The sequence below is a fragment of the Gallus gallus genome, chromosome 2 (assembly GCF_016699485.2).
Source record: "Gallus gallus isolate bGalGal1 chromosome 2, bGalGal1.mat.broiler.GRCg7b, whole genome shotgun sequence".
Lineage (NCBI taxonomy): Eukaryota > Metazoa > Chordata > Aves > Galliformes > Phasianidae > Gallus > Gallus gallus.
Genome location: NC_052533.1, coordinates 137,694,921 through 137,722,602, shown reverse-complemented (window position 1 = coordinate 137,722,602; position 27,682 = coordinate 137,694,921). Strand labels below are relative to the sequence as shown.

At 40.8% G+C, this 27,682-nt stretch overlaps 2 protein-coding genes across 8 annotated transcripts in view; one reads left to right on the top strand and one right to left on the bottom strand.

The window, feature by feature from the left end:
* The window catches only part of NSMCE2 (NSE2/MMS21 homolog, SMC5-SMC6 complex SUMO ligase), a 126,397-nt gene extending 122,932 nt beyond the window's left edge, over positions 1 to 3,465 (bottom strand). For 2 of the 5 annotated variants that reach the window (NR_102407.2, NM_001277463.2), the window contains exon 1: positions 3,427 to 3,465. The gene's annotated coding sequence lies outside the window, so the exon portion shown is untranslated. Of the gene's footprint in view, positions 1 to 1,552 lie in introns of all 5 variants that reach the window. The other 3 variants (NM_001397730.1, XM_046920689.1, NM_001397729.1) reach the window with 3 other exon arrangements.
* A 61-nt stretch (positions 3,466 to 3,526) lies between these two features.
* On the top strand, positions 3,527 to 26,695 carry WASHC5 (WASH complex subunit 5). 3 transcript variants are annotated; one of them, XM_418441.7, is made up of 30 exons: positions 3,527 to 3,647; positions 3,903 to 3,981; positions 4,116 to 4,418; positions 6,396 to 6,541; positions 7,330 to 7,414; positions 7,667 to 7,767; positions 8,597 to 8,789; positions 9,093 to 9,245; positions 10,388 to 10,501; positions 11,035 to 11,206; positions 11,711 to 11,838; positions 12,453 to 12,582; positions 13,412 to 13,524; positions 14,042 to 14,208; positions 14,893 to 14,968; positions 15,609 to 15,719; positions 15,837 to 15,977; positions 17,377 to 17,457; positions 18,118 to 18,219; positions 18,840 to 19,019; positions 19,694 to 19,818; positions 20,171 to 20,333; positions 20,994 to 21,096; positions 21,214 to 21,293; positions 21,843 to 21,946; positions 23,226 to 23,355; positions 23,471 to 23,567; positions 24,511 to 24,664; positions 24,937 to 25,024; positions 26,301 to 26,695. In XM_418441.7, exons 3-30 carry the CDS (start codon positions 4,233 to 4,235, stop codon positions 26,355 to 26,357), a joined length of 3,480 nt encoding a protein of 1,159 aa, XP_418441.3. In that variant the 5' UTR covers positions 3,527 to 3,647; positions 3,903 to 3,981; positions 4,116 to 4,232; the 3' UTR covers positions 26,358 to 26,695. The 3 variants fall into 3 exon arrangements, with proteins under 3 accessions (XP_418441.3, XP_025003925.2, XP_015138630.2); XM_025148157.3 differs by having other exon boundaries at positions 3,527 to 3,794; XM_015283144.4 differs by lacking the exon at positions 3,903 to 3,981.
* The last annotated feature ends 987 nt before the right edge of the window (positions 26,696 to 27,682 follow it).

Sequence of the window (27,682 nt, the reverse complement as noted above, 5' to 3'; positions counted from 1 at the left end):
TGCTAACAGAACCACTGAAACATCAGAGAGCAAGGATGAATCATAGAATGGCCTGGGTTGAAAAGGACCACAATGACCATCGAGTTTCAACCTTCCTGCTATGTGCAGGGTCTCCAACCACCAGACCAGGCTGCCCAGAGCCACATCCAGCCTGGCCTTGAATGCCTCCAGGGATGGGGCATCCACAACCTCCTTGGGCAACCAGTTCCAGTGCAACACCACCCTCTGTGTGGAAAAACTTCCTCCTAATATCCAACTTAAACCTCCCCTGTCTTAGTTTAAAACCATTCCCCCTTGTCCTAAGTGTAAGTGGTACTGCAATTCACCAGAGGTTTTTTATTGCCCTCTTATTCAGTATTAAGCTCAGCTACACCATAAAAAGCAACTTGCAGTTTTCACCTGCTTATTTCTATTGCAAAACCTCGTAGATGTTAGCTTGAAAATTACTGCTCAATTTCAGATTCAAAAAAGTCCATGGCCCAAAAGTTTGCCTGTTTTCTAGACACATTATCAGCTAGGCTAACAAGAACTATGACTTCTCACATCAAATTCAGTCTCTCCAACTAGAAGCCTTTTACAACAGCTATTGCTTGGAAAAAAAATAAAGGGCAACTGCTCTAGTAATGTGTTTAACAGTAAATCATCTTGCATCATTTTTAAATAAAGCCCACCTCCTCGTGGTGCCTACTTTCTCCAAAGTTGTCACAGACTTTGTTGTTAGAAGCAATGTTCCACTGGCACAGCATTGGGTCACAGAAGAATGATGTTTATCTTTCCTACCACTGTCCTCTCTGATACAATACCCCTCTCAGCGCTGTTCACATCAGCTGGTGGTTTCCTCCCCAACATTTCAACTTCTGCTCTTTCTTCTCTGTGCTTTACCATAACTTGCTTGGATAACATGTAGGTATTCTAAGAAACAAGGATCTGGTGTGCAGAGTTTTATACTTTATGTTCCAGGAGATAAGAAATTCTGCTAAGCTTCAAACACAGAGTTATTTATAAAAGTCTTGTACAGACAGAAACACTCCATTAGTTTATGTAAATAGTAACTAGGATTTTTAACAATTACACTGAGATCGTACTGGGGAGGAGGGAGAGAAAAGAATCCACAACCAAAATTGATTTATAGTAGAAATTTTATCAAAATGGTACATAAAATGACAGGAGGATGAGTTGCTATATTAACAATAGCCTTTGAAAGGCTTAAATCCAACAGGGATATGCAAAATGTCAAAACAGAAAGGACAAAGCTTTGCCCAAGCCTTTCATACTTGCATCTCCCTCTACTACTTACCCTGGGATTCCATAACTAACTCGTGCACTCATCCTAACGTGAACAACATTGCCATGTTCCTTATGATCATGCAAATTATAAGACCTGAACACCTGCTGTCACACTGTCTTCTCTTCCAATGTTTTCTTTTGCATCTTTTTCTTTTCTTCTGTTTCAAAAAATGTGCTTGGCTACTCAAGACCGTTATTTATGACACTGTTTTTAGGTCATGGGTATACAACAACTCTTAATACTGACAGTTCACATTCACCACACTTTGATCTTTTCATTACATATGAACTGCTTTCCCCTCTCTCCCTTCTAAACAAGCAGCTTGCCAGACAGGATGCAGAAGGCTTCAATACTTGCTCCAGCTGGCTCAGCTCATGCTCTCCCTGTCAAAAGACAGCAATTGTTATCTTCAGAGATCTTTAGAGACTGTCAAACTGACAGCAGGAGACATGCAAAAAGTTCCTTACAAACCTCTTTGAAAGTTGAAACAGAAATGCCCTTAATATTTAGCAATGAATGCTTTAAGCTGTTATGGATAACTTTTTTTTAAGCAGGTGTTTGCCATCTTACCAAAACTGTTCGTAAGAACCCCTATGATCCCAAACTTTATACACAGTTAAATAGCCCCACAAAATCATGTTAGCAGCTTTATTCTTCTGGGCACATTTAGTGCATCAGAGCTAATGGCAAGAATCTAATTCACTTCTGAAACTCGGTAAATCTCACTAATTGAACAAGCTTACTGTTCTTTTGGGAAATTTCACAGATAAACCCTGAAATACAAGAATCTGGGGGAAAAAAAAAAAAAAACAACAAAACAAAACACAAAGAGGTGGTGAAAAATTATACAGGCTTCTTCATTCCCTTCATGTTTGTGGAAGCACTGACCAAACCATATGGGAGCTACAGCCGTCGTTTACACTGCTAGATCATACCATTGCATTGGCAGTTAGACATCTGCAATCAACTTTTGGAAGGCAATTTAAGTACACTCAGACAACACTGTTGTTGCTGTTTACACCTGACTTCTGGAAAATATAATGAGGCAAACTGATCTGAAAAAGAGACCAAGTGAGAGTAGAAAGGCAGTTGTTTTTTTCTTTTGACAAAAAAAAAATCCAATAGTCATAGAATCATAAATCACAGAATCATAGAACGGTTTGGGATGGAAGAGATCCCAAGGATCAAGGATCATCAAGTTCCAACTCCCCTGCCACAGGCAGGGCCACCAACCTCCAGATCTGGCACTAGATCAGGCTGCACATCCAACCTGGTCTTGAACATCTCCAGGGATGGAACACCCACAGCCTCTCTGGGCAGCCTGTGCCAGCACTTCACTGCTCCCTTACCTTCCCCCCTTGAGCTTAAAACCATTCCCCTTTGTCCTGTCACTATCTACCCGAGCAAGAAATTGATTCCCCTCCTGTTTATAATCCCCTTTTAAATACTGGAAGGCTGCAACGAGGTCTCCTTGGAGCCTTCTCTTCTCCAGGCTGAACAAGCCCAGCTCCCTCAGCCTGTCTCCATAGGGTAGGTATAGTCCAGATTGGACTGCTAAGCAGAAACCTGAAGTTACATCTCACATTCTGTGACTTAACATCTGCGCAAATGACCCAATTTCCCTGTGTTTCAACCTCCCAAACCCTGCAGCAGAAACAAAGGTGAATATCCCAGGCGTTTTTCAGCAGTGCCCACTGACATGGCCCGGCGCAACAGGCACTAACTGGAACACAGCAGGTTTCATATGAACATACATGCAGAAAAACTTCTTTCCTGTGAGGGTGACAGAGCAGTGGCACAGGCTGCCCGGAGGGGTTGTGAAGTCACCTCTTGTGGACACACTCAAAACCAACCAGGATGTTTCGCTGTGCAAGCTATTGCAGGAGCCTGCTTTAGCAGGGGGTTGGACTGGATGCTCTCCAGTGGTCCCTTCCAACCCCCACAGCCCTGTGAACGCCAACCTCCAGCAGCAGCGCAGCTCCCGGACACACGGGTGACCACCTACTACAGGGGCCCTCACACAGCGCCCGAGAGAAGTGGCAGCGAGCCCCGCTTCCCAGTCCTCCCCCTCGACTCCGTCCCCAAAACAGGCAGCTGCCCCCGTCCCCCCGCGCTGCCCCAGGGCAGCGAGAGCTCACCTCGTCCCCGCCGCCCAGGCCCGACAGAGGCAGCGGGGCGGGGTGATCGGCGGAACCGCCTCATCATCGCGCGCCTCTCTGCGTGACGGCGCCGTCATGTGATGGAGGTCGGGCCGCGCCCCGCAGAGCCGTCCTGCTGCCTGCCCGCGCTCAGCTGCCGCCGCCACCGCTTCCCTCGGGCGGCCCTCGGAGCTCTCATCGCTGCCTCGCGGCGGGGCCCGGTGAGCAGGCGCGGCGCTGGGGCTCGCGGTTGCGTTGAGGCGGCGAGAGAGAGCCGGGCCTCGCCCAGCGGCGGAGCTGAGGGCCTGGCAGCACGGCTGGGCGCGTGGGGTTGGGGCTGTGAGTGCCCCGCGCTACTTTCAGCGCAGGTGACCGCATCAAGCGCTGTGTATGTGCTGGGGAGGAACTCAGCGCGTTCTTTTAAGTTTTACCAAGTGCTTTAAGCAGGACGTTTTCTATTTATTCGCCTGCTGTAGGGGGCCTGCTCTGTAGGGGGCCAGACTCGATGATCTCCGGAGGTCCCTTCCAGCCCCTACAGTTCTGTGAAAGATGGAGGTGTGTGCCTAAAAATCCGCATAGATGACACTATCGGAAGAACCACCGCTGACCCTTCACACCATCCCCCTACACTGCGCCCCTCAGAAGCTGAGTGTGCGACGCTCACAGTGTGTCTGGTTCTGTTTCTGCAGGTGCTGTTGATGGAGCAGCCCGTTTTCTCGTTAGAATTTCTTCGTCAAACGACCTAAAAGCAGACAGACAGAAACAGGCAACAGGACTTGTGCTGTGTGTGCACATCCAGCTCCACAATGGTGGATTTTCTTGCTGAAAATAATCTCTGTGGTCAGGCGATTCTTCGGATTGTCTCCTGTGGAAATGCTATCATTGCAGAGCTCTTAAGACTTTCTGAATTTATCCCTGGGGTTTTCAGGCTGAAGGATAAGGCTGATCAACAGAAGTATGGAGATATCATCTTTGACTTCAGTTACTTTAAGGTAAACCCTTTCTTCTGTTGCTAAACTTCTCTGTAAAGCATTGTTGTCCTGGTAGAACATAAGGCTTACAAAACCAATTCCTGACTGTTGTGTGACTAACGTGCTTCCGAATTGACTGCAGTGACTTGTTATTGCTACAGTCCCTCTGTACTCAGTACTAGTGAGGCCTCATGTCGAGTACTGTGCTCAGTCCCTACAAGAAAGACATTGGGGTCCTGGAGTGTGTCCAGAGAAGGACAATGAAACTATGAAGGGTCTGAAGCACAAATCTTACAGGGAGCGATGGAGGGAAGTAGGATTGTTCAGTCATAGAAGAGGAGGCTCAGGGGAGACCTTATCACTGTCTACAACTGCCTGAAGGGAGATTGTGGTGAGGTGGGAGTCGTCCTCCCAGGTAACAGTGATAGGCCAAGAGGTTTTTGATAGGCTCATGTTGCACCAGTGAAGGTTCAAGTTGAATATTAGGAAGGAATTCTTCCCAGAAAGTGTGGTCAGGTATTGGCCCAGGCTGCACAGGGAGGTGGTGGAGTCACTGTCCCTGGAGGTTTTGAAGAACAAGGTAGATGTGGTACCGAGGACATCGTTAAGTGGGCATGATGGTGATGGGTTGATGGTTGGAGTAGATGACCTTTGTGGTCTTATCTAACCTTAATGCTTCTGTGACTTGCTATTTGCTTTGTGCTTACCAGAAGTTTACCAAACTGAGGTAGTAGCTGGGATATGCTTGCTTACAAACACTCCAGTTTTGGACTGTCCTGCCTTTTGTGTAGTTTTGGTCATGCTTAGCATCATCTTACTTAATTTTGGTGAGAAGGAAGAGTCTGGTGAGTGTTCTGTTCTCAGGCACCTGGGCAGAATAGAATTATAACCAGTACCCACACATAGAGTTTTAGTGCTAGAAGGGAGTTACAATTTTATGCATATATGTCTTTCAGAATGTATAATGAGTCATCTGGCCTGTGAGTTTTGGCAAATATTGGTTGTGTACGACTTGACTTGTGGGTTTTCTTCTCAGATATTATTCCCAAAGTAACTTTAAATGTTGCTTTCCCCACCAGGTTCTGAGCCTGGGCAGTGGGTTGGGTTTTCTGGAGCAGTACTGTGCGCAGTATGCCCATCTTCCTTTGGCTGTCTGTAGCTTTTTCTTTGCAGCTGTGGAGGCTGGTTCGTGTTTTCCTGTTGGACAGTACTGTGATTGTGCCCTCACTGGAATTGTCACGTGTGCTGAATCAACAAATAAAGAGTAGTGAGCGCGAGAAGCCCTTGTTTTCCTTACATCTTGCAAAAAGCTTAATCCCTCTGTCATTCTCTAGTATGATTTAGAAGGAGCTACAGAGGCAATGTAGTTTGACTTTAGCTGGTTTGTCCATTAAAATACGTGTTAGTAGTACAGCAGTATTGGGGAGGAGAACTGATAAGAGCAGTAAACTCTGGGCACTGGCTGGGAGTCTCAGATGCTGAAAACCTGAAGCACAAATGATTTCACAGATACCTTTAGATGTGTTTGTTAGAATACTTTTTTTAAGTATTTATATAGGGATAGGTATGGTATTTATATAGGTATTTATATTAGGTATTTATATAGGGATAGGTATGATTGGTAAGAAATACAATCATCATGGAAACCAGAAGATTTTTGAATGTTAAGGAAGCAAAGCAGCACTGCTGCTTTTCAGAGCTATTGCACCAAGGCTTCAGATACATCAGTGTTACCCAAAGCATTAGCCATCTTTTTCCCCTGCTTACATAGAAGAAATCATATCTAAAGTCATGGTAAAAAAAAAAAAAAGTGTAAAAATTCCTCTTTATGGAATATATTTTCAATCATAAAGTAGTTTGGAAAACTGCAAGTTCTTGTTTTAGTATGAAAGGTTAATTTTGTTGTAACTGTCACTTTGGCAGTTGTGTATTTTGTGTCCTAGTGAAAAGAGTTCTGGACACAGTCAAACGTCTCTAAACAGAAATGTCTTTTTGTAGGGGCCTGAGGCATGTGAAGGCAGACTGGAAGCGAAACCAGAGTTACTGGATTTAGATGAAGAATTTCGTGAAAACAACATTGAAATTTTGACAAGATTTTATCTAGCTTTTCAGAGTGTACATAAATACATCGTAGATTTAAACAGGTAGAGTATTGTAAATGCATGTGGACTTTCCTAAAGACTAGATTTTTGTGGTCTTGCAAAACAATATACCAGATCCTGGTGGGTTTTGGTTTTGGTTTTGTTTTTTTTCTTTACGAAAATAATGACAATGAAAGTTAAACTTAATTCTTCAGTGGACTTGCCTTAAATTTACTGCACCTGCCTGCAAATGCAATAGGAAAAGTTCATGTGATAAGAAAAAATTCCAAAGAACCTTAAATCTCCGATTTGCTTTTGTTATTGGTTTTGTATGAAAATATCGGTCTTATGATAACGTATAATTTTACTGGAAAGCCCTTTGCTAAGCAGAAATGTTCAGATCATCATCCAGATGAACATTCTCTTTCTAGCTTCACCTTTCAAATTGCAGTTGACATAAATTTAACATGTTTTTAGGGGGTATTTTTGGGATAACTTGAAAATACAATATTTCTGCTGTGTTTTGCACTCGGGGAAGAGCTTTTTCTTCTCAGTACTTTGTTCTCAGGCTGTTAGCCTCCCATGTGATTATTAAGAGGATGTTAGCTGTAAGTTGTGGAGTCTAGTTCACCTAGAGCATCTAGAAATGAGAGGAGTGTTTTGCCAACTGGTTGGCTCTAACTAGGAGTTCCAACCAGCCTCTCATTTTGTACTTTGCTGCTGCTTGTACTTCTGCAGGAGGTGTTCTGTTGTCTCTGTTGACTTGCAGAGGAATTTGGTCAATTGAGATCTGAGGAGACATATTTTGAGAGTAAAGTAGTCAATTACCAACTCTTTGTCATTGTTCCTAGATATTTAGATGACCTCAATGAAGGAATTTACATTCAGCAAACATTAGAAACAGTCCTCCTTAATGAAGATGGAAAACAACTTTTAGTAAGTATTCAAGAATGTTGTAATAGTAGAAAATGAACTGATAAGTGCAAAACTAAAGAAAAATTACAATTCACCAAGAACACTATAATGCTGTGGCTTGCTTTGAGGAGGACAACAACCAAAAGTCTACAGCCTGCTGTTTTTCACATTGTATTGACTGAATAGTTGACATTCTGTTAGTTTGTCAGCACTTATTTGTCTTTTAATGTTCCTTCAAATCGTATGTCCTTCATTCTTGCTTTTCCCAAACAGTGTGAAGCTCTCTATCTGTATGGAGTCATGCTACTGGTCATTGACCAGAAAATTGAAGGAGAAGTCAGAGAAAGAATGCTGGTTTCCTATTACAGATACAGGTAACCTAGTTCCGTGTTCAGAAGTACTCACAGCTGAAAGAATGTAATATAGTTTACTCAGTTCACTGAGTTATTGCATTAAGGTAAATGGAAATATTTGCACTTGTTTGATTGTTCAGATAGACTGATAATTCTGCAGAGCTCACTGATTATCAGCAGAGCTCATTGCATTAGCTATTGTTACGGGTCTCACTGCAAAACTGGAGCAAGAGATTTGAAGTCCACTGGCAAACTTTCAGCTTAAGCTATTGCACCACAAATGTGTGCTGAGATGAGAAGCTCTGAATATCTATATGGCAAATGCATTGCAAGTCAGACTTCTTTCAGTTACAATGCTCGATAAGTTGAATCAAATATGAGATTTCCGGAGTGGACTGACAGCATCATTATATGACAGGTAGAATCTTAAAGGTTTTAAGTGAAAATCCTTTCACACATAATTTAACTAGAAAATGGACTATGGTGTGCCTATGCCGCTTTGCTTGCATTTATACTTCTCAATTTATAATGGGATTTCAATCTGAACATGTATCGGTGTCCTTCTATAGTATGGTGAGAATTGTATTCATGGGGTAAACATCCCAAAATCCCCCAGACCTTAGTCCTGAAGCTCGGTTGGATGGGGCACTGAGCAGCTGGAAGTGGTGGGTGGCAGCCCTGCCCACAGCAGGGAGGTTGGACCTCGATGATCTTGAAGATCCCTTCCAACCTCAGCGATTCTGTGATCTGATTGTTTTTCTTAGAGGAAGAGCATAGCTACAAGGGAAGTGGAAGGAGGAAATGATTAGGTCACACAGCTCAGTTTTCGTTCCTTCCTTTTGTAAAACAGTGCCGCCCGATCCTCTGCTGATTCCAATTTAGATGATATCTGTAAGTTGCTTCGGAGCACTGGATACTCAAGCCAACCTGGAGCTAAAAGACCTCCAAACTACCCTGAGAGTTACTTCAGCAGGGTACCCATAAGTGAAACGTTCATCAGCATGGTTGTTGGCCGCTTGCGGTCAGATGACATTTATAATCAGGTGAGTTACTATGAGATAAGAGGGATCTAAAACTGAATGCCAAGTACTGACTTACTATTGTAACCTGTAAAAGTTAGCAGACATCTCCACAGCAACTTCTATATTCTGTAGAGTATGTCTGGTAAATACACTGTGTGTATAAGTATGTCCAGCTTACCTGCATATCCTCCTTGTCTTGTAGTATGCTATATGCTGTATGTGTATTGATAGATAGAAAATACTTTTTAAACTGCTTCATGATACTTGCAAGTGGTTTCTGTTGCATTACATTATGTTCTGTTTTATCTTGGTCTCTGTTCCCAGGTTTCTGCATATCCATTACCAGAACACCGCAGCACTGCCCTGGCTACTCAGGCTGCTATGCTTTATGTGATACTGTATTTTGATGCTTCTATTCTTCACACACAACAAGCAAAAATGAGAGAGATAGTGGATAAATACTTTCCTGATAATTGGGTAAAATTTAATTTTGTTTTAAATCTTTTCTCTGGGTTTAATGTTATAGAAGCAACGTACTTAATTTTTACAGTATGCTTTCCAAAAAAAAAAAAAAAACACCACCACCAAACTGGTGTTCTTTGTGCATCTGTTCTGATTCTTTTCTGGAGCAATCTTACTTTGTTCAGAACAAGGCACTCTGAGTCGGTCCTTCTGGATAAGCAAGGACAGTTGCTCTTTAAATATAACAATTATTGTTGTAAATGCTTAAATCAGCTGTATTCTGCTACCATCATGGTAAAGTGCTTCATAGAAAAATGAAAACTGGAAGGTGCATGAGGGCATCTTCTAGTCCAGCCTTCGTGTCAAAGCAGGGCTAACTTCAGATGTAAATCAGGTTATTCCTGGGCATGTCCAGTAGCGTTTTGAATATATCTGAACAGAAGATTCTGCAGCATCTGCAAGCACCTGTGGCTGTGCCTAATCACTCTCCTTGTGAGGAATTTCTCTTTCCTTTTGTTCAGCTGGAATTTCTCTTTTAGCTTGTGATGATTGCCTCTTGACTTTTTCCATTGTACCTCTGATCTGCATCTGGTTCTGTCTTACCTATAGCTTCCATTTAAGCAGTGGAAGCCTGCAGTCAGACCTCTTAAACCATCTTTTCTCTAACTCAAGTAAAAGCAGCTCCCTCAGCCTCTGCTTGCATAGTGAGTCCCATCCTAGTGGCCTTCCACTCAATTCCTTCTAGTTTGCCCATGCCTATCATGTACTGAGGGGTTCAAATACAGACGCGTTACTCTAAATGGGACCTCACGAGGGCTGATGAGAGAGGAGTGGTCACTTCCCTCAATCCACTGGTCACAATCTGAATGGCGTAATCTAGTGTATAATTAGTCTTTATTTTCAGCAGGCTGCATGTCTGATTCATATTCAGTATGTCCACCAGGTTGCTTAGGTCCTGTTCTGAAGAATTCTTACGAGGATTATACATAATGATAAAAGGAACCATCATATTGCTTTCTGAACTGACTAAGCCTCCAATAAACTTTGCTTCATGCCGTTTCTTCTTACTTTGCAGCAAAGAATACAGCTATCAGACAGCCATCTGTTGTTCATGCCTATAACATATCACTTTCTAACACTTCTTGTTTTCTGCTTAGGTTATTAGCATTTACATGGGAATCACTGTAAATCTAGCAGAAGCATGGGAGCCCTACAAAGCTGCTAAAACTGCCCTCAACTACACACTGGATATTGCAAATGTAAAAGAGCAGGTATATAAACCAGATTTCAGTATCTTTAGCAAGGTTTCAGTCTGTGTAATCATTTCAAATATCTATTTTTTTTCTCGTGTAGAGTTGTTTGAATTTTATTCAAGTAGAATACTTTGAGTAACTTTTTATATATAATGAGGTTAAAAACACTTTGGAGTCTCGAGTTCTGGTCCTCCTAGCATTGCTCGTTTCACTTCCTCTTGTGGTATTTAGTTCCCTTGACAGTTTCAAGGTTGTGACTGGACAGAATAGTTGCTGGTACTCATCACGGCGTTGTTCAGTATTAGCATATCTTAAGCTAACTGTAGTGTTCGTTCCTTTCTCAAGTAACTGTTTTAGAATCTATGTGTTTATGTTGGTAATGTGGCACACAGCTAGATAGTTGTAGATGATGGGTCCTGAGCTTGTATTAGGAATGAGAACACTTTTCTGCTCTTGTCCCTATTAAGTTCTTAGAAGCCCCAGCCACGATGTACATAGTGCATTCCTTTAGAGACAAGGATTATACTGATGCAAACGTTTTATGTTCTAAGGCAAACAGGTATGCTGCAGTCACTGAGCGAGTGCACACTCAGGTGCAGCAGTTTCTCAAAGAGGGCTGTCTAAGGGAAGAGCTCGTGCTGGACAATATTCCCAAACTGCTGAATTACCTGCGAGACTGCAATGTAGCAATCCGCTGGCTGATGCTTCACACTGCAGACACAGGTAAGACCTCGTGCCAGACTGTTATTTCACAGTTGTCTGTCCTGCTATGCTGGTGCTTCATCTCACGTCCTGAGAGAAGCAAAATGTCACCTGCTGTTTTTAGCGGCTTGTTGAGCTGTTATTTTGCTATCATGCTCCCAAAATCAATAACTGAAGTAACCATGCATGTATTTCCTTACTGTGTGAGATGTGTTGCATCTCCATGCATTTTCTAGGGCAGTCATAAGAAATGCTGATCTATGGGCTTCTGAATAAGGAGTGCTAAATTCACACTTGGTTTGCAGAAGCCAACAAAAGGGTTTTAATGAGGCCGAAGCACCCCAGAAACCTCTACTGTTCAATTGCAGGGCTGTACAAAGGTGATGAAATCCACGTAAATGCAGGATGAGTGGGGATGAACCTATGAGACCAAAATGTTTTTGCTTTCAAGCTATCAAACACAAGTTTACTTACAAAGATTGAAAAGTTTGGCCAAATTCTATATTGTTGTCCTTCCTTTTGCAGCTTGTGATCCAAATAACAAACGTCTCCGCCAGATTAAGGATCAAATTCTAACAGACTCAAGGTACAATCCCAAGGTCCTATTCCAACTTCTTCTGGATACAGCTCAGTTTGAATTCATTCTGAAAGAGGTAATGTGCTACTGCAGTAGGAGTGCATTTATTACACAGAATTAGAAGGAATGGATTATTTTCATTTAATCGTGGGCTTTCTGTAGAGAGCTGCAGATGACTGATGACTTTTTCAGTCTTCTCAGTAATTGACAGTTTCTATTCTTTCCCAGCATCTTTGTATTTATTGAGAACTTTGCATGAACATCCTTATGGTAAGCAGTGCTAATTCTTTTAATAGGTCATATATCATATGCTTAACTTAAATTACATGCTATTTAGAATAGAGTGTCTCTGTGTAGGCTGATGACTATGTGAGGTATAAGTCTACATTATAGCAGAGTCTTCTAGTATCTGTAAATAAAAAAAAAGATGCAGGATATTCTGTAACTGGCTGAAACCCAACAATATCTATGTGTGTACGTATGCAATTTATTTCTATCACAGCAGCGTTCATCTCACTGCCTGTACTTCTCAGTGCTTTTAATTTCGTATTTAATATTCTGGCAAGATCTTTAAGTTATGCAGCCCTCCCTGTAAGACAGTTCTATCTGTTTTCAGTATTTTATTTCATTTCATTTTCTTTATTGTGTCTCCTTGCCAGTTTCATAAACCAAATGCTTTGTTTTCAATAGATGTTCAAGCAAATGCTGTCAGAAAAACAAGCAAAATGGGAGAATTACAAAAAGGAGGGATCTGAAAGGATGACTGAGCTTGCTGATGTCTTTTCAGGAGTTAAGCCTCTCACAAGAGTAGAGAAAAATGGTAATGACTGAAAACTGAACCGATGGGAGAGGAAAGAAGAAGTTTTTATTTCTCAGCTAATACTGAAAGAAAATAGAGGTTAATACTGATAATACAAAAAAATTTAACGTGCCTTAGATTCCACCGAGGTCTCTTACATGCTGTGTTGCTTAAGTTTACTGCGTATATTCCATATGTAAGCCTTGGCTAGGTTCCTAATATTTAGATGGCTGTATTTTTCAGTCCAGTTCATATCAAGTTGCTTAGATGTGGCAGGTAAGGTTATGAAATACCATTTCACTTTTCCACGTGTAGTAGAGTTCATGTTACTGTATTCTGTGTAAAAAGGAGTGGAAAGATCATATCCATTAAATATGGAGATGCTTCAAGGATTCCTCACATTCTTTTTCTGGTTGTAACCTGGATTTCTATTGTATCAGTATTTTTTTTCAAACCTTCTTTTACTTCTCTGCTGAATTTCTGAGCTTCTCCAAGGAAACTCTTTATGTTTATAAAATGTAAATGTGTTATTTAAAGGGCTTCTTTGTATAGGTTTTATAATGCCAATTTGTTTCTATAATTGTTTTGCAGTGTTGCATGATATCCACCTGAGCATTTGCTCCTTTAAAAGTCTATGTATTGAAAGGCCAGTAATGTAAAAAGTGAGATGAAGACTTTGTAAATAATCTCCTTTATGTATAGTAATTAGGGTTTCTTGGTTTTGTTCTTTTGGGGTATCTTGGTGCATTGTTTTGGGGTTTTATTGGTACTGTCCAGCAACTTCCCTGCATCATTACTTCTTTACCACCCATGGAAAGATTTGATTAATTTTTTCCTTGTTCTTGTATAGAAAATCTTCAGGCTTGGTTCAGAGAAATCTCCAAGCAAATAATGTCTCTTAACTATGATGATTCCACTGCAGCAGGCAGAAAAACTGTGCAGCTAATACAGGCACTGGAGGAGGTATGGCAAAGGCATATTAAGATAAATGATGATTTACAAAACAGTTCTTCATTTTAACAATAAGTTCAGTCTGTGTATCTTTGCAGTGTTGTATATGTATGTATATCAGAACTTGCCCATAGACCTAATGATTGTAAAATAAGGGATACAGCGTGAAAAATCATGCCACTTGCAACTGAGCATTAATGGTGATTTCTGGAGAAATGAAATCAGTACAAAATGTCATTTGTCAACATTGCTTATTATTTTATGAGAAATTCTGAAATTCACTTGAGCCTAGAGAGGGTAATTTTGAAGGCAAAATAAAAATACCATATTTTGTTATGTGCATGTTATTTCTAGGTTATAACGGAATCCCAGTACATTTCCTGCAGTAACTTCACAAAATTTCTTACTGAACGCACTCTAAAGTAGGCCTAAAGAGATGTCAGGTTAATGATTTCTGTTTCTATCGCTGTCTGTAAAGGTGAATGGACCAAAAAGGGAATTTCTGTTGCTGTTTTGTTTGTAAATACAGGTCCAAGAGTTTCACCAGCTGGAAACTAATCTACAGGTTTGCCAGTTTCTGGCTGACACCCGCAAATTTCTACATCAGATGATCCGAACTATCAACATTAAAGAAGAGGTCTTGATCACCATGCAGATAGTTGGCGATCTTTCTTATGCTTGGCAGCTAATTGACAGGTATCCCAGCTGGAGGCATTTCTTCCAAGTCATCAGTGGTGAAGCTTATAAGAAGTAACGCGTGTGAATGTTTTTATTATTATAGCACAGTGAGACTCAGTGATCTTCTTAGGTCCCTTCCAACTGATACTATTCTATTCTAAACTCTCCAATTTGAAAAATATTCTTAAGGTCTTGTTCTGTGAGTTGTTGACTATATTTAACTCTTGCCAACTTGACAGGCATGGCTGTTAAATCTTACTCATGTTCTGAGCTGCAGGTGAAGCTTCTACCTTGGTCTAACTATAAAGTCTTGTTAAGTTTCTATCTCCAGCCTTTAGTCTGGCTGCATATCCCCTAAGATACAGAAGTTCTCATTTCAACCAAAAACTGTCAGGGAAAGAAAAAAATGTACAGAACTTCTTCTCCATAGTGCGATTTTGCTAAGCTGCTACTTCATTATTTATCCCCAGTGTCATTGTCTTTTGCCTCCATCTCCCCCATTACTTTTTACTCCAACTCCCCCATTACATTTACTACTGGCTAGAAAAAAAACTTATGTTAGCTCTCCAGACCAAAAGCTTCCTTTAATGAAGTTTCCCAGATCTCCTGTGCCATTTCTGGATTACACTGTTGCTAATGACAAATGAATTGAAAATAGTTTCAGGGGAAGGAGCTGATTTGTTTTCTTTGTTTCCTACTCAGCTTTACATCTATTATGCAGGAAAGCATAAGAGTCAGTCCATCTATGGTAACTAAACTCAGAGCTACTTTTCTAAAGGTAAGTATGAGGGTATATGAGGGTATCTTAACACTGTGAGTCAACTGTTACGTAGGCCTTAAGACTATAAAGTCAGAGTTTAAATCACTTTTACCACTATTTTCAGTATCTAGCTTTTTTAGAATAAAATTACTGAATTAACTCAAGTTTTGTTTTACTGAAGATAAAACCAAGTTATGTATGTTTTTCTACAGAACCAGGAACAGTGCTGCTGTTAAACAAAATAGTCTCATCATCCAGCCTCGATACATTAGAGCTGCTTGGTGCAGACATCACTTCCAAAGATTGAATTTTCTACATATGTATCAGAGGAGACTGAAGATAGATTGGTTATGCCATTTCTCTGTCATGATGAAGATTTGGCATCAAATACAAACATTGTCTTTAGAGTTAAGAATGGGAAATAGCATAGGGGGGGGGGAGAGAGGAGTGTAAGATCACAGGAAAAAATAGCTCGTGCAACTGATAAAATGAGAAATGTGACATAATGCTGAACTTTTTGACATTGTAATAAAACACTGCTATTTAGGAATAATGTAGTACTTGGAGTTGTAGCTAAAGAGCCCAGGCAAAAGAGTTGAATCATTTAATTCTTATTAGGAAAGCAGACATGAAGTTAAAACGTTCACTTTGTTTCTAGCTTGCTTCTGCTCTTGACCTGCCGCTTCTCCGTATCAATCAAGCAAACAGTCCTGATCTTCTCAGTGTATCACAGTATTATTCTGGTGAGCTGGTTTCCTATGTAAGAAAGGTATGCATTTGAAGAGATGTTGTTGTCTCATTCTATAGTTACTTTCCCACGATTTCTGATTTTTTTTTTTTTATTTATAATGTAGTGACTGTTTGTCTCATCTCTCTTTTTACAAAGGTTCTACAGATAATTCCAGAGAGCATGTTTACTTCTCTTCTCAAAATAATAAAGCTTCAGACCCATGATATCATTGAGGTGCCTACTCGCCTTGACAAGGATAAGCTGCGAGATTATGCTCAGCTCGGTCCACGATACGAGGTGCAGTTAAAATAGGGAATTCTTTACAAATCGTATTACGTGGGGTAGCCGACTTCAGCCTAAATTTGAATAGGTACAGCTCTCCACAGGGTTATGCTTTTAAAAGTGAAATTGGGTGTGTTGACTGAGTGAGAATTAAAATTGAAGTGTGTTAAATATGAATACCATAGTTTTCCTGAAAGCAGATGAGTAACTTCCCTTCTGTTTGCAAAAGTCTAATTTTTGATCTTGTAGAAAAGGAGAGGAAACCTAAATCTATTTGTAAATGAGGATAAAGATTTTGGGGCTTGGGGGCAGGGAGCACTGAACAGATCAACAACACAAGTCTGAAATGGAGGCATCACACTTTGGATTGTGCATTCCAGGAGAGGGAGAAAGTTAGACTGAATAAACCAGCAGGGTTAGGCTTTTTCAAATATGAATACGGACTGTGGGCGTGTTGGTTTGATCAGATGAAGAAGTTGCTGTTGCTCATTGCTGGTTGTGGCTGTGTAATGTCTTCTGCGCTGTTACTTGGTCTGGGAGGGTGAGCAAACGTAAACATTTTTAAGAGAAGATTATGAGGAGCAGAAAAATCTGAATAGGCCAGTAATTCTCCCAAATAATCTATCCTTTAGTTCTCCAAGTGTCAGTTAGATTGCCATCTTTTTCCAGCAGTTCTTCTCATAATACGCACTTGTTAGAGTTTTACACGGATTGTGGTCTCTAATTAAGCCGATATTTGGATCCAGACACTAGGTTTAGACTTGCCCATCAGACTCAATAAAAGCTTACTGGGAGAAGGGAGAGCAGGGATGGAGGAGTCAGTATTCCATAATATACTTTTAATTTTAAAGAAGGAGAGGAATAACTACTCGCTTTACATAAAGCTTCTCGCTTGTGGCTTCTGTAGAGCTGCATTGCCTCTATGTTACATCATAAATGTCTTAAAGGCAAAAGACTGGCTTTTCTGAACTCTGAGCATAAAGATGCCTACCTAATAATTTAAAACTAAGTGAATGTGCTGCTGTATTTTGTCAGTGGAAATATTGAAGTGGATTCATTGCTAAGCAGCAGGTTTTAGCACTATTACAAGCTGTGTCCCTAGCCTGCTCAGAGACACTGATCTGATGTTTTATACACATGATACAGCAAGCATCTTCTCCCATAATCTTTGTAAAGCTTCTGAGTAGTACTTGTTCTCTCCTACTGGTAACATACCTATATCAATCTAATTAAAAGAAAGATTATTATTGTACTATAAGACTAGAATAAGATGTAAAATTGGAAGTACATCAGTGCAAATCACTTTAATCTACAGCAGGAAGCTACCACTGGAAAAGATGTATATCTTTCTGGAGTGATTATCTCAATCTGTTAAATCACTTCAATAACTTTTTATCCTCTTTTTCTACTAAAGGTTGCCAAGCTAACCCATGCAATTTCAATTTTCACTGAAGGTATCCTCATGATGAAAACTACTTTAGTTGGTATCATCAAGGTAATGTTCTATTATTTCAGTAAGAAAACGTCACTTGGTGACAATTAGTGCTTTAGCACAAATACTTTGGCATGTTAGGCAGGACTTAGATAGAAGATATAAAGAAAGGAAACCCAAGAAAAAATGAGCTTGCATACAGATTTTCAAATGGGTGGTTAACATGGCATCCAGATTAGAACTGTGTTATTTAAGATCATTAAGAAGGTACAGTTCTCCTTGTAAATAGGTTCATCAACCTTGGTCGATATGTTTTTTTTCCTACTGGAAAAATGACTGCAGGCTTTTCTGAAGAGCTCCTGCTTCCATTGGCAGCAACTGCTCTTCATATATCTTTCAGGACTCCAAAAGCAACCATTCTTGAAGCAATACGCAGTTCTTAATACATTCTGGTTTTTATAATTGTACAGCATTCTTAATGGGTCATTAACAAACTTTGAATATGGGAACAACAAAGATTTGTTATTCAACTTAAAGGACCTGTCTCACAGAAGTACCTTAAGTATTTATCCTCTGGACAAGCAACTGCTGGGAAAGTGTGTCTGTGAGCACTGCTTTCCTATTACTAAATCAATATTTAATGTATTTCTTGGTAAACGTAATATCCTTTCATATCTTTGATACCTTTCTCATTTTCAGAAAAATAATGTTTCTTTTACTTAGGTGGACCCAAAACAGTTACTAGAGGATGGAATAAGGAAGGAGCTAGTAAAACGGGTGGCTCTGGCTCTTCATAGGGGACTCATCTTCAATCCTAGAGCCAAGGTGTGTAACAGCTTCATTTTATTTGATTTTGTGTGTATCCCAGCTTTCCTGGCAACTCTTTCATTGTACTCCCTTCTGGGAAATAATTTTCTATATAGATTTCCTTTATGTAAAAAGGTAGATTTCTGAACTTCTTAAGGGTAATTTGAAATGCCTCGTTTGATGTTAAAATTAGTGTATAGACCAGTAAGAGTACACAGAATTCAAAGACCTATTTTTGTTCTGCTCCAAGGGTCCTATGAACTGTGAGTTCACAGTTCTGTCCTTGTGGTGATTCATGGCAACATGCCAGGTAAAGGATACAAAAAGAAAAAAGTAGAATAAGGATTATGACCCCTTGTTTTGTTCCTGTCCAGATTGTTAAATCTCTATCCTAGATCAATCAATAGTACTACTGAATCCTGCAAGTAAAGTTATAAAATATTTATCCTCCTGTTTCTGAGAACCACTTGAAATGTCAGACAACCTGTGACACATCTCCCAGTGCTTTTTTAGTTCTGGCTGGAGCATAGTGAAACATGGAGAAATTGTGGTTCAAAAAGGCATTTAGAAGTCTTGTATATTTTCTTTGTATTCCACTTGTTTGCCATTTTACTTTTATCATCTTCTTCCCTCCTTAGCCAAGTGAACTGATGCCCAAACTGAAAGAAATGGCAGCAACAATGGATGGATTCCATCGATCATTTGAATATATCCAGGATTACGTCAATATATATGGTTTAAAAATATGGCAAGAGGAAGTGTCTCGTATTATTAACTACAACGTGGAACAGGAGTGCAACAACTTCTTGAGAACAAAGGTGCTAATCAAGAGCAAAAAGTCAATAAATGCTCTTACATTGGAATGTTGAAGTTCATGAGGGATGGAACACTTGTAGATCATCTTGCACTGTCCTTATAGTTGTCTTCAACTAAATATGTTACCTATCATGAAAAATATCTGTCCCTGGCTTTTTCTGAATGATTTCAGCATCCTCAGTGCATTAGTTATACATGAGAGTAAAGTACCTCAAAAAGAGTGTTTTAATACCTTTTGTCAATGAGTGGTATCCTTCCTCTCTTCCTCAAAGAAAACCAGAAAATAACTACCGAATCACAGTAGTCTTCTGTATATCCATAGTTAGCCATCTGCACACAGTCTTAGGTAGATTGCAGTAGTTGCCAGATCTTTTTGTGGTATTTCACAGATAGAGGTGCGAATAGATTTTCATTTAGCTCACAGAACAGTGGACAGTTTATCACAGAAAGGAGCAGATGAAATTCTCACTAGGAGTAGAGGTGGTTTTCTCAACCTTTGCACTTAACGATCTGCTTGCCCTTTGTGGTAAGACTCATTCTTCTCTTTATAGTATTCTGCTGTGCATGACCTGCTGTGTACTACTATGTTGTACTACTTGAACTTAAAACAATTTTGAGAGCAAAGTAAAAATGTGCAATGGTAACACTGTAAAATGCTCTAAAACTTATTTTTCAGATTCAGGACTGGCAAAGCATATACCAGTCTACTCATATTCCTATACCAAAATTCACACCTGTAGATGAATCTGTAACATTTATTGGTCGCCTTTGCAGAGAAATCCTGAGAATCACAGACCCAAAGTAAGTACTGTGCATCACAAGCTGTATTAAAGCTCCTTGCATTAAATTGGTCCAATTCCACGGTATTCAAGGGAAATACACAATGAATAGTTTTTATTTGACTGACATATCATCATATTTATCTAAAACTTTATCTAAAATGCATCTAAAATTTACCTGATCTGCCTTCTACATTTTAAATAGTAGAGTAGATAAGTTGTGATTAGTAAAAGAAGGAAAACAATGTAGGAACCCTTGCAGGGAGAGAGAGCTCTCTAATGTCTGCCTGAATGAGATAATGCATTACTCGGATTATCACAAAAACTCTGTGCAGTTTGTTCTGAAATATATTATTTCTTCAACTCTTCCTTAGAATCACATGTTATATTGACCAAATGAACACCTGGTATGATGTCAAAACCCACCAGGAAGTAACCAGTAGTCGTCTCTTCTCAGAGATACAAGATACTTTGGGCACCTTTGGTCTCAATGGTTTAGACAGGCTGCTGTGTTTCATGATTGTAAAGGAGCTGCAGGTAATTCTTGAACTTTAGTTTCTCAAGATCACATTGCTTTTACTGCGTAGTAACTTTGCTAGCGAAGTATAAGTTCTATTGACTTTTGTGCTTTCAAACCCAAAGGTAGAATATCAGTTGCAGATTGAAGACTTGTTGCTCTAGAGTAAATGGAGCTAGTCAGTATAGGTTATGTGTTACATAATGCCTCTCAAGCATCAGTTTCTGCCTGTGTACGCTCAGAAGTTGACCTCAGGTCAGGTTTTATTTTTCTATCTAGATATCAACAAGAAGATTGGACTGTTGGAGTCCACTATGATATGAATACAGTGTCAGTTCTATGCAGTGGCCCATAATGCCCAGGAGTGTAAGCACATCTTCCTTTGAAAAATCTAGTCCTAGTCTGGTTAAAGACTTTAAATCAAAGTATTGATGAAGAGTTCCTCCTTGACAGTTGAATACTTGGTTGTCTCCTTGTATTGAGGAGGTGAATCTGTAATTGTCCTAACACTGATGAGTGTAATTCAGAAAAGGAAGTGATCTGACTAGAGGATTCCAGAACTCCTCATCTGTGGAAATACTTCCTTCTCCTCTAGCAGCAAAAGACTGATGTTGAAAATGTGGTTGTACCATCAAGTGTAGCACACATGTGAGGGTTTTACTTGTCTTTCTTTTATTTAGAACTTCCTCAGTATGTTTCAGAAAAATGTGTTACGAGACAGGACAGTCCAGGATACATTAAAAGCACTTATGAATGCTGTCAGTCCTCTCAAAGGAATTATAGGTAAGTGCTTTCTGGTTATGATGGAAGAAAGCTGTTGTCTCAGTACAACTGCATTTATTTCTTTTCCCTCTTGATTTTTTTTTTCCTGTTTCATTTGTTTTTGTTTTTTCTTCTCAGCGAATTCAAACAAGGTTTACTCTGCAGCAATTGCAAAAACTCAGAAGATCTGGACAGCATATTTAGACTCCATAATGAAGGTAGGCTGACACTATTTACTGATGAATAGGATCCACTCTAAGCTTTCTGTTATGTACTTTAGACTGCTTATTTTACAGTGTTGTTTTGTGTTGGTAGAATTCTGTAACATTACAAATGAAGCAGGACTGGATTCATGAGAGTTCCTGAGCTTCCATTGTATACACAGCTTAAAGTCCATGAACTCCCCATGGTGCAGTGTGAATGTAAATGTGCTAAGGCTGAAGTTTCAAGCAGTAGTGTGTCCTGAACATGCCGTGTTCACACAGAAGGCAGTCTAACATGCTGAAGGTTTAAACAAGCTGTTTCACTAACATATTTGTTTATCTTGCCTTTGCTGTGATGCTTTTTCAAAGTGCTATGAATATTTGTTTGTGCTATTGAAAAGACCAAGGGAAGAAGATGAATGAGGTGTAATGAGGACTTCATGTAATCTATTTTACTGTAAAATGTATGTTGTTACTCTTTAAGATTTCCCTTAGTTTGAATTTCTTCTTCCCCCACTGCTTTCAGTATAACAGACCACTTTTGTCTCTTGTTTGCACAAACAGGTTGGTCAGATGCAGATCTTAAGACGGCAGATTACCAATGAATTAAATTATTCCTGCAGGTTTGACTCCAAGCACTTGGCTGCTGCATTGGAAAATCTCAATAAGTAAGAAGTACAATGTGTTGAAGGGCTTCATGTATTACTGCAGTGTAGTTATTTGGATTGTTGTCAGCTAAACAGCTCTTGAAATCTGCATTGTGGCAAAATATGGAGTCTGACTGGATTTGGGTTCTTGTGGATGAGTATTTGAATTTGAACCCAACAAAAACTTTTCTTTTAAAGAATAGAAGTTGAGTTGGGCTGGAAGAGACCCCCAGGGGTCATCAGGTTCCAATCCACTCTGCCCCAGGCAGGGACACCTTCCACCAGATCAGATCAAGCTGCACAAATCCTCATCTAACCTGGCTATAAATACCTCCAGGGTTGGAACATACACAACTTCTCTGGGCAGTCTATTTCAGTACTTCACCACCCGTCTGTGTAAAGAATTTCTTCCTAATTTCTAATCTGAATCTACTTTTTTTTAGCTTAATGTTCTGTAGCTCTTTAGGTACTAGAGAGCTGCTGTGAGATCTCCCTGGAGCCTTCTCTTGTCCAGGGTTAACAAACCCATCTCCCTCAGCCTCTCCTCATAGACAGGAGGTGTGTTCCAGCTCTCTGATGATCCTTGTGGCCTCTGGACTTTTTCCAGCAGGTCATGTCCATCCAGAGCTGAATGCAGTGCTATAGATGGGGTCTCACAGGAGCAGAGCAGAGGAGCAGTCACCTCTCTTGCTCTGATGGCCATGCTTTTGATGCAGCCCAGAATACAACTGGCCTCTTGGGCTGCAAGCACACATTGCTGGCTCATACTGAGTTTCTCATTGACAACACCCCTAAATCCTTCTCATTCAGGCTGCTGTCAGTCTGTTTTTCACCAAGTCTTTATATGTGCTTAGGATTGCCCCAACCCAAGTGCAGGACTTGCACATGGCTGTGTTGAACTTCATGAGGTTTGTGCATCTCGCCTCTTAGGCCTGTCCAGGTCCCTCCAGCATGTCAGCGTACAGCTGGTATAACAACTCAGTGAATGTTAACAACTTACCTAGTTACTGTGCGAGTGTGTTAATGGACAGCACAGGTTTTTAACTGTGCTTGGTTTTACCTAGACTTGAGGTCATATTTGGATGATAAATAAGAACAATGAAAGTGGTGTTAATTTTTAAACAAAAATGTCTTTGTAGAAAGACAAAAAAAAAAAAAAAAAAGGTGGTTTACTCTTCCTTGTAACCACTCACAGGTTTTGTGTGCATGAAGGATTCTATATTAATGAGGAGTGTCATCATGTGAGGTTTATTTCTGGACAATTCAAGTATTTAATGCAATTAATTTATTTTGCTTTCAGAGCCATACTGGCTGATATAGAAGCACATTATCAGAATCCGTCACTGCCTTATCCTAAAGAAGACAACACTCTTCTGTATGAAATTACAGCTTATCTGGAAGCAGCTGGCATTCACAATCCATTAAATAAGGTCAGGCTGACATTTGAGTGCTTGATGTAATTTGCTTTTTTCTCTTTCACATGTTATTAACTGAGGGGGAACACGTTATGGAAAACCTATGCCCTTTTTTTTCCTCTCTCCTCAGATCTACATCACAACAAAACGTCTGCCATATTTTCCCACTGTCAACTTCCTGTTTCTGATTTCACAGTTTCCAAAACTTCAGTACAGCAAAAATTTAGGTATTGTATAAGTTGCTTACTGTTTGTCTAAGTCTAATGTGAAATCATCTGCCAGCTCCCCCCTTAACACTTTATTGTTCAGCATGGTGTCATATGTGTGATTCTGTGATATGGTGTGGGATATCCCCTTGGGCCCGTCTGGGTCACTGTTCTGGCCCTCTCCCCTCTCAGCTCCTTGTGCCCCCGAGCTCCTTGCTGCAGGGCAGCGTGAGAAGCTGAAACATCCTTGGCTCGGTGTAAGCACTGCTCTGCAGCAACAAAAACATCGGTGCTATCAATAGTACTCTCATCCTAAATACACAACACAGCACCATGGCAGCTACTAGGAGGAGAATTGGCTCTATCTGAAAGGTGCGGGGTTGGTCTCTTCTCACTGCTGACAGGTGACAGGACGAGGGGAAATGGCTGTAAGTTGCACCAGAGTAAGTTTGGGTTGGATATCAGGAACCCTTTACAGAAAGGGTTGTTAGGCACTGGAATAGGCTCCCCAGGGAGTGGTTGAGTCACCATCCCTGGATGTGTTTAAAAACCATTTGGATGTGGTGCTCAGGGACATGATTTAGCAGAGGGTTGTTAGTTAGGGCAGTAAGGTTAGGTCATGGTTGGAAAAGACCTTAAAGATCACTGAGTCCAACCTGAGCAATTCTATGATTCTGTGATTCTATCCTAGCTGAAACCAGGACTTACTGAAGCAAAATAAAGTGGTGTGGGAAACAACATCCAAACTTCTGACTGCCATTCCACCATATGCCTTAGTTAATGTCACTAAGCCATTTGCTGTGAGAGAAATACAGTTGCTACTTTGGTTTTTGATTTTTGTGTGGACAAGCAGAACGGGAGGCACAGAAGAAAATCTCATGAAAATACATAACATATGTTTGTCTCCACCACCAAGAATAGATGGTTTTGTAAACATGGTTTTGGGTTGTTTTTGTCTGTGCAGGAGTGGTGTGCAAGCGGCCAGCCGATCAGATTGACTGGCTTCCCTTAGTTCTGGGGCTCCTTACCTTGTTGAAACAGTTCCACTCAAGGTACACAGAACAGTTCCTGACTCTGATCGGTCAGTTCATTCGTTCAACGATGGAACAGTGCATGAGGTATCCACACTTCACTTTTCCTTATGTAGCACCTCCGTTAAGGGTGTCCACTGCTTTTTCAGAGAGTTTTTTTTCTTAGTAAGGTAAGAATAATATTGGTGTAATAATATTGCTTGACTTGAGTATAAGATTGAAGTGTGTGTCTTCTTGTAATGGAATCACATGGTACGTAATGGAAAAAGTATTATTTGAAGCTTGGCATTTTTGTAGAGTGTTATGTAGGTAAGTGACCAGTTGGTAAGATGGTGGTCTCTGTGTTTGCTTAACATTAGCCAGAAGATACCAGAGATGCCTGCTGACGTGGTGGCTGCCCTCATGTTCCTGGAGGATTACATTCGCTACACAAAACTACCAAGAAAGGTAAGAACAAATTCCCTGTCTTCTGTATGCAGCGCTGGGTGTGCTGTCCCCTCTGAACTGCAGCGTATCTCTGCATCTGAAGACAGAGGTTGAAAGAGAGTTCAGGTATTCTAAATAATAAGTGTTGTTTCTGTTGGAAAGGGACTTGTACATGTTCTATATGGAGCCCTGCTCAGGGGAACTAAGCTTGGTTTATGCTGCAGCTGCATACCACACTCATGCCTACTCCAGAACGTGGCATCATCTGTAAATGAACATCCAAAATGAAGGACTTGCTAGGAATGTCCAGAAAGCAGTCTTTACCCTTTTTGGATATTCTGTAAAAGAACACCAAACTAAAGTAGAGATGAGAAATCTGTTACCTGACAGGAATGGGTCAAAATGGATTTTTGTGAGTCTGTGTAACCTACAGCTCTGTACTTCTTGTGTTACTTCTGAACTTGGTGTAACTGTCTTCATATTAGTCCTTGTATCTGTATGGAAAAAGGTATTTTTCTAGAAAATTCAGAGAGGGTGGAAAATACAGGAAGGATTTCTATTTTGCATGGACTGGAGATCCATTTAATCTTCAAGTCTGTCACTGGGGGGCTTTCAGGAAAGGGAGAAAGAAAGCAGAAGTTCTGAGATGTTGTGGAATTAAATAATAACCAGCTTAGCAGTATTCTAAGTCTAGGCCTGAGAGCTGTTCAAGAAGTCTGAGTCTCTGTCCCTTTGTTTCCTTGCCTTGCCTTCCGTCCATAGAAGCAGGGCTTCCTGGGCAGCTTCTCTACTTCACGTGCAAGGGAAGTTCTGAAAGTCTGTGCTTGTAGAGAGACTTTCTCTTAGGATGAAGTGCGACTTAACTGCATTAGAAGATGAAATATTTACGTATGAGGTTACAAGTAGGTCACAGTCCTATCTGATCTAGCCTGTACCTTAATTAAGACAAGTTGCTGATTCCTAGCTGTACTTTGGGCTAAAAGGGAGACTCTTCCAGTGTCACCCTCGTTCCCCACACAGTGTCAGTCTGCGAGCTGCTGGGAGGTGGCACAGGCACCAGGTACACCTCAGCCTGGTGATATCTGGAGAAACAGCAGAGAGAGTGTCAGCGTTCCTCCAGTCTTACACTGTACCTCTGGGCCCAACAACTTCCCACAGCCCTGGGCTTGCTTTAGTTTCCGTGCCTGGCACCATGCTCCTTCCTTGTTCAGGTCAATGGGATCGCGTGCTTGAGTGGTAGATTAAATATGCTGTGTTAAGGGATGAGCAGTGAACCTGACCAGCTCCTTTTCTTTAGGTCGTTGAAGCACACGTGCCTAGCTTCATATTTGATGAATTCAGAACAGTTCTATGAATACGGAGAAGGACCAAGGCCAAAACAAGGGACTGAGGATGAGAAAAGTACAGCTTCTAAGAACTGTCATTTTCCTGTGCTTTGAGAGCTGCAGGTACCACCTCAATGAACTGTAACCATCAGCTAGCCTCTATCATTTGTGCTTCTTTAAATCTTGGCATGACCTGCCCTGAATCTCATCCCTGCGCTGCACATCTTGTACTGCACATTATAAATGTTGTATGTAATTGTTTACCTATAAATCATGTCGGTTTTTTGTTCTAAATAACTATTTGTGGAAAATGGACTTTTGTATCACAGATGAGCAATGCGATTGGAAATAAAGATATTGAAACGTTTGCTGGGACTGATGGTTGCAGTTTCCTTGTTAAAAGGAGCGTACAGAGAAGAGAGGTTTGGTGTCTGCATCAGTGCTATGGCAGTAAGTGGTCCTGCACTGCTCACAGCTGTCCTGGTGCCAGCATCACCAGGAGTTCTCAGAGAGCTGAGAACATCCTCTCATTGCAGTCAGCACCAGCAAATAAGGCCTCATGTGTACCCGTATGGGTAACCACTCCTCAGCTTGGTTCTTCTCTGCTGAGGCACTGAGTCCCAGCCTGTGGAGCTGAGTGCTGCTGAAGGTGGCTGTTTTCACCTCCTGCCCGAAGGAGGTGCAGAGCAGAACAGGGGAGAGACAGAGAGAGACATGCCCAGAGACATTAATAACCTCAAGACTTTATTATCCAGCCCCCATGGGAGTGCGTGTTCCTCTTTGAACTCATAGGAACAAAACAAATGTATCAAAATATTTTCCCCCATTTTTAACACTTTAAAGCATTTCCTTTAGAAAGCTCTGACCTTCCCTCAAATAAATGTAAATATCTTGTCCCCACCACAGTAGTTTCATAAAATTGGTTCTGGATAAGCTAACGTAGAAAAGAATAACACATGATGGAGCATTTGTCCCTAAGACAATTGTGACTAATTTCATGTTTCAGGTCACATCCGGGTTACCTTTGGGGAAAAGCTGGTAGCAGCTTAATGGTGGTGTAAATTACTGCTGGAACTCAGCGAGCAGAAAAACCAATTGTGGTGAAATCGTTAAAGAAAATGGGGGTTCACAGTTCAAACATTCCTCCTGAAAATGATCGTTTCCAGGTGGGATGGGGCCCTGGGCTGCCTGGGTACAAAGAAAACCAACATCCCGTTTCCACTGCCACACAATTACCTGCAGTTCCTGGGTTACCACGTGGCCACAGAGAAGGCACAGCTGTCAGATTAAAGCTCACCCTTCAACACAAATATGGGAATCTGAGTTGAGTGATGGGGAGAGCGGTGAGCCCAGA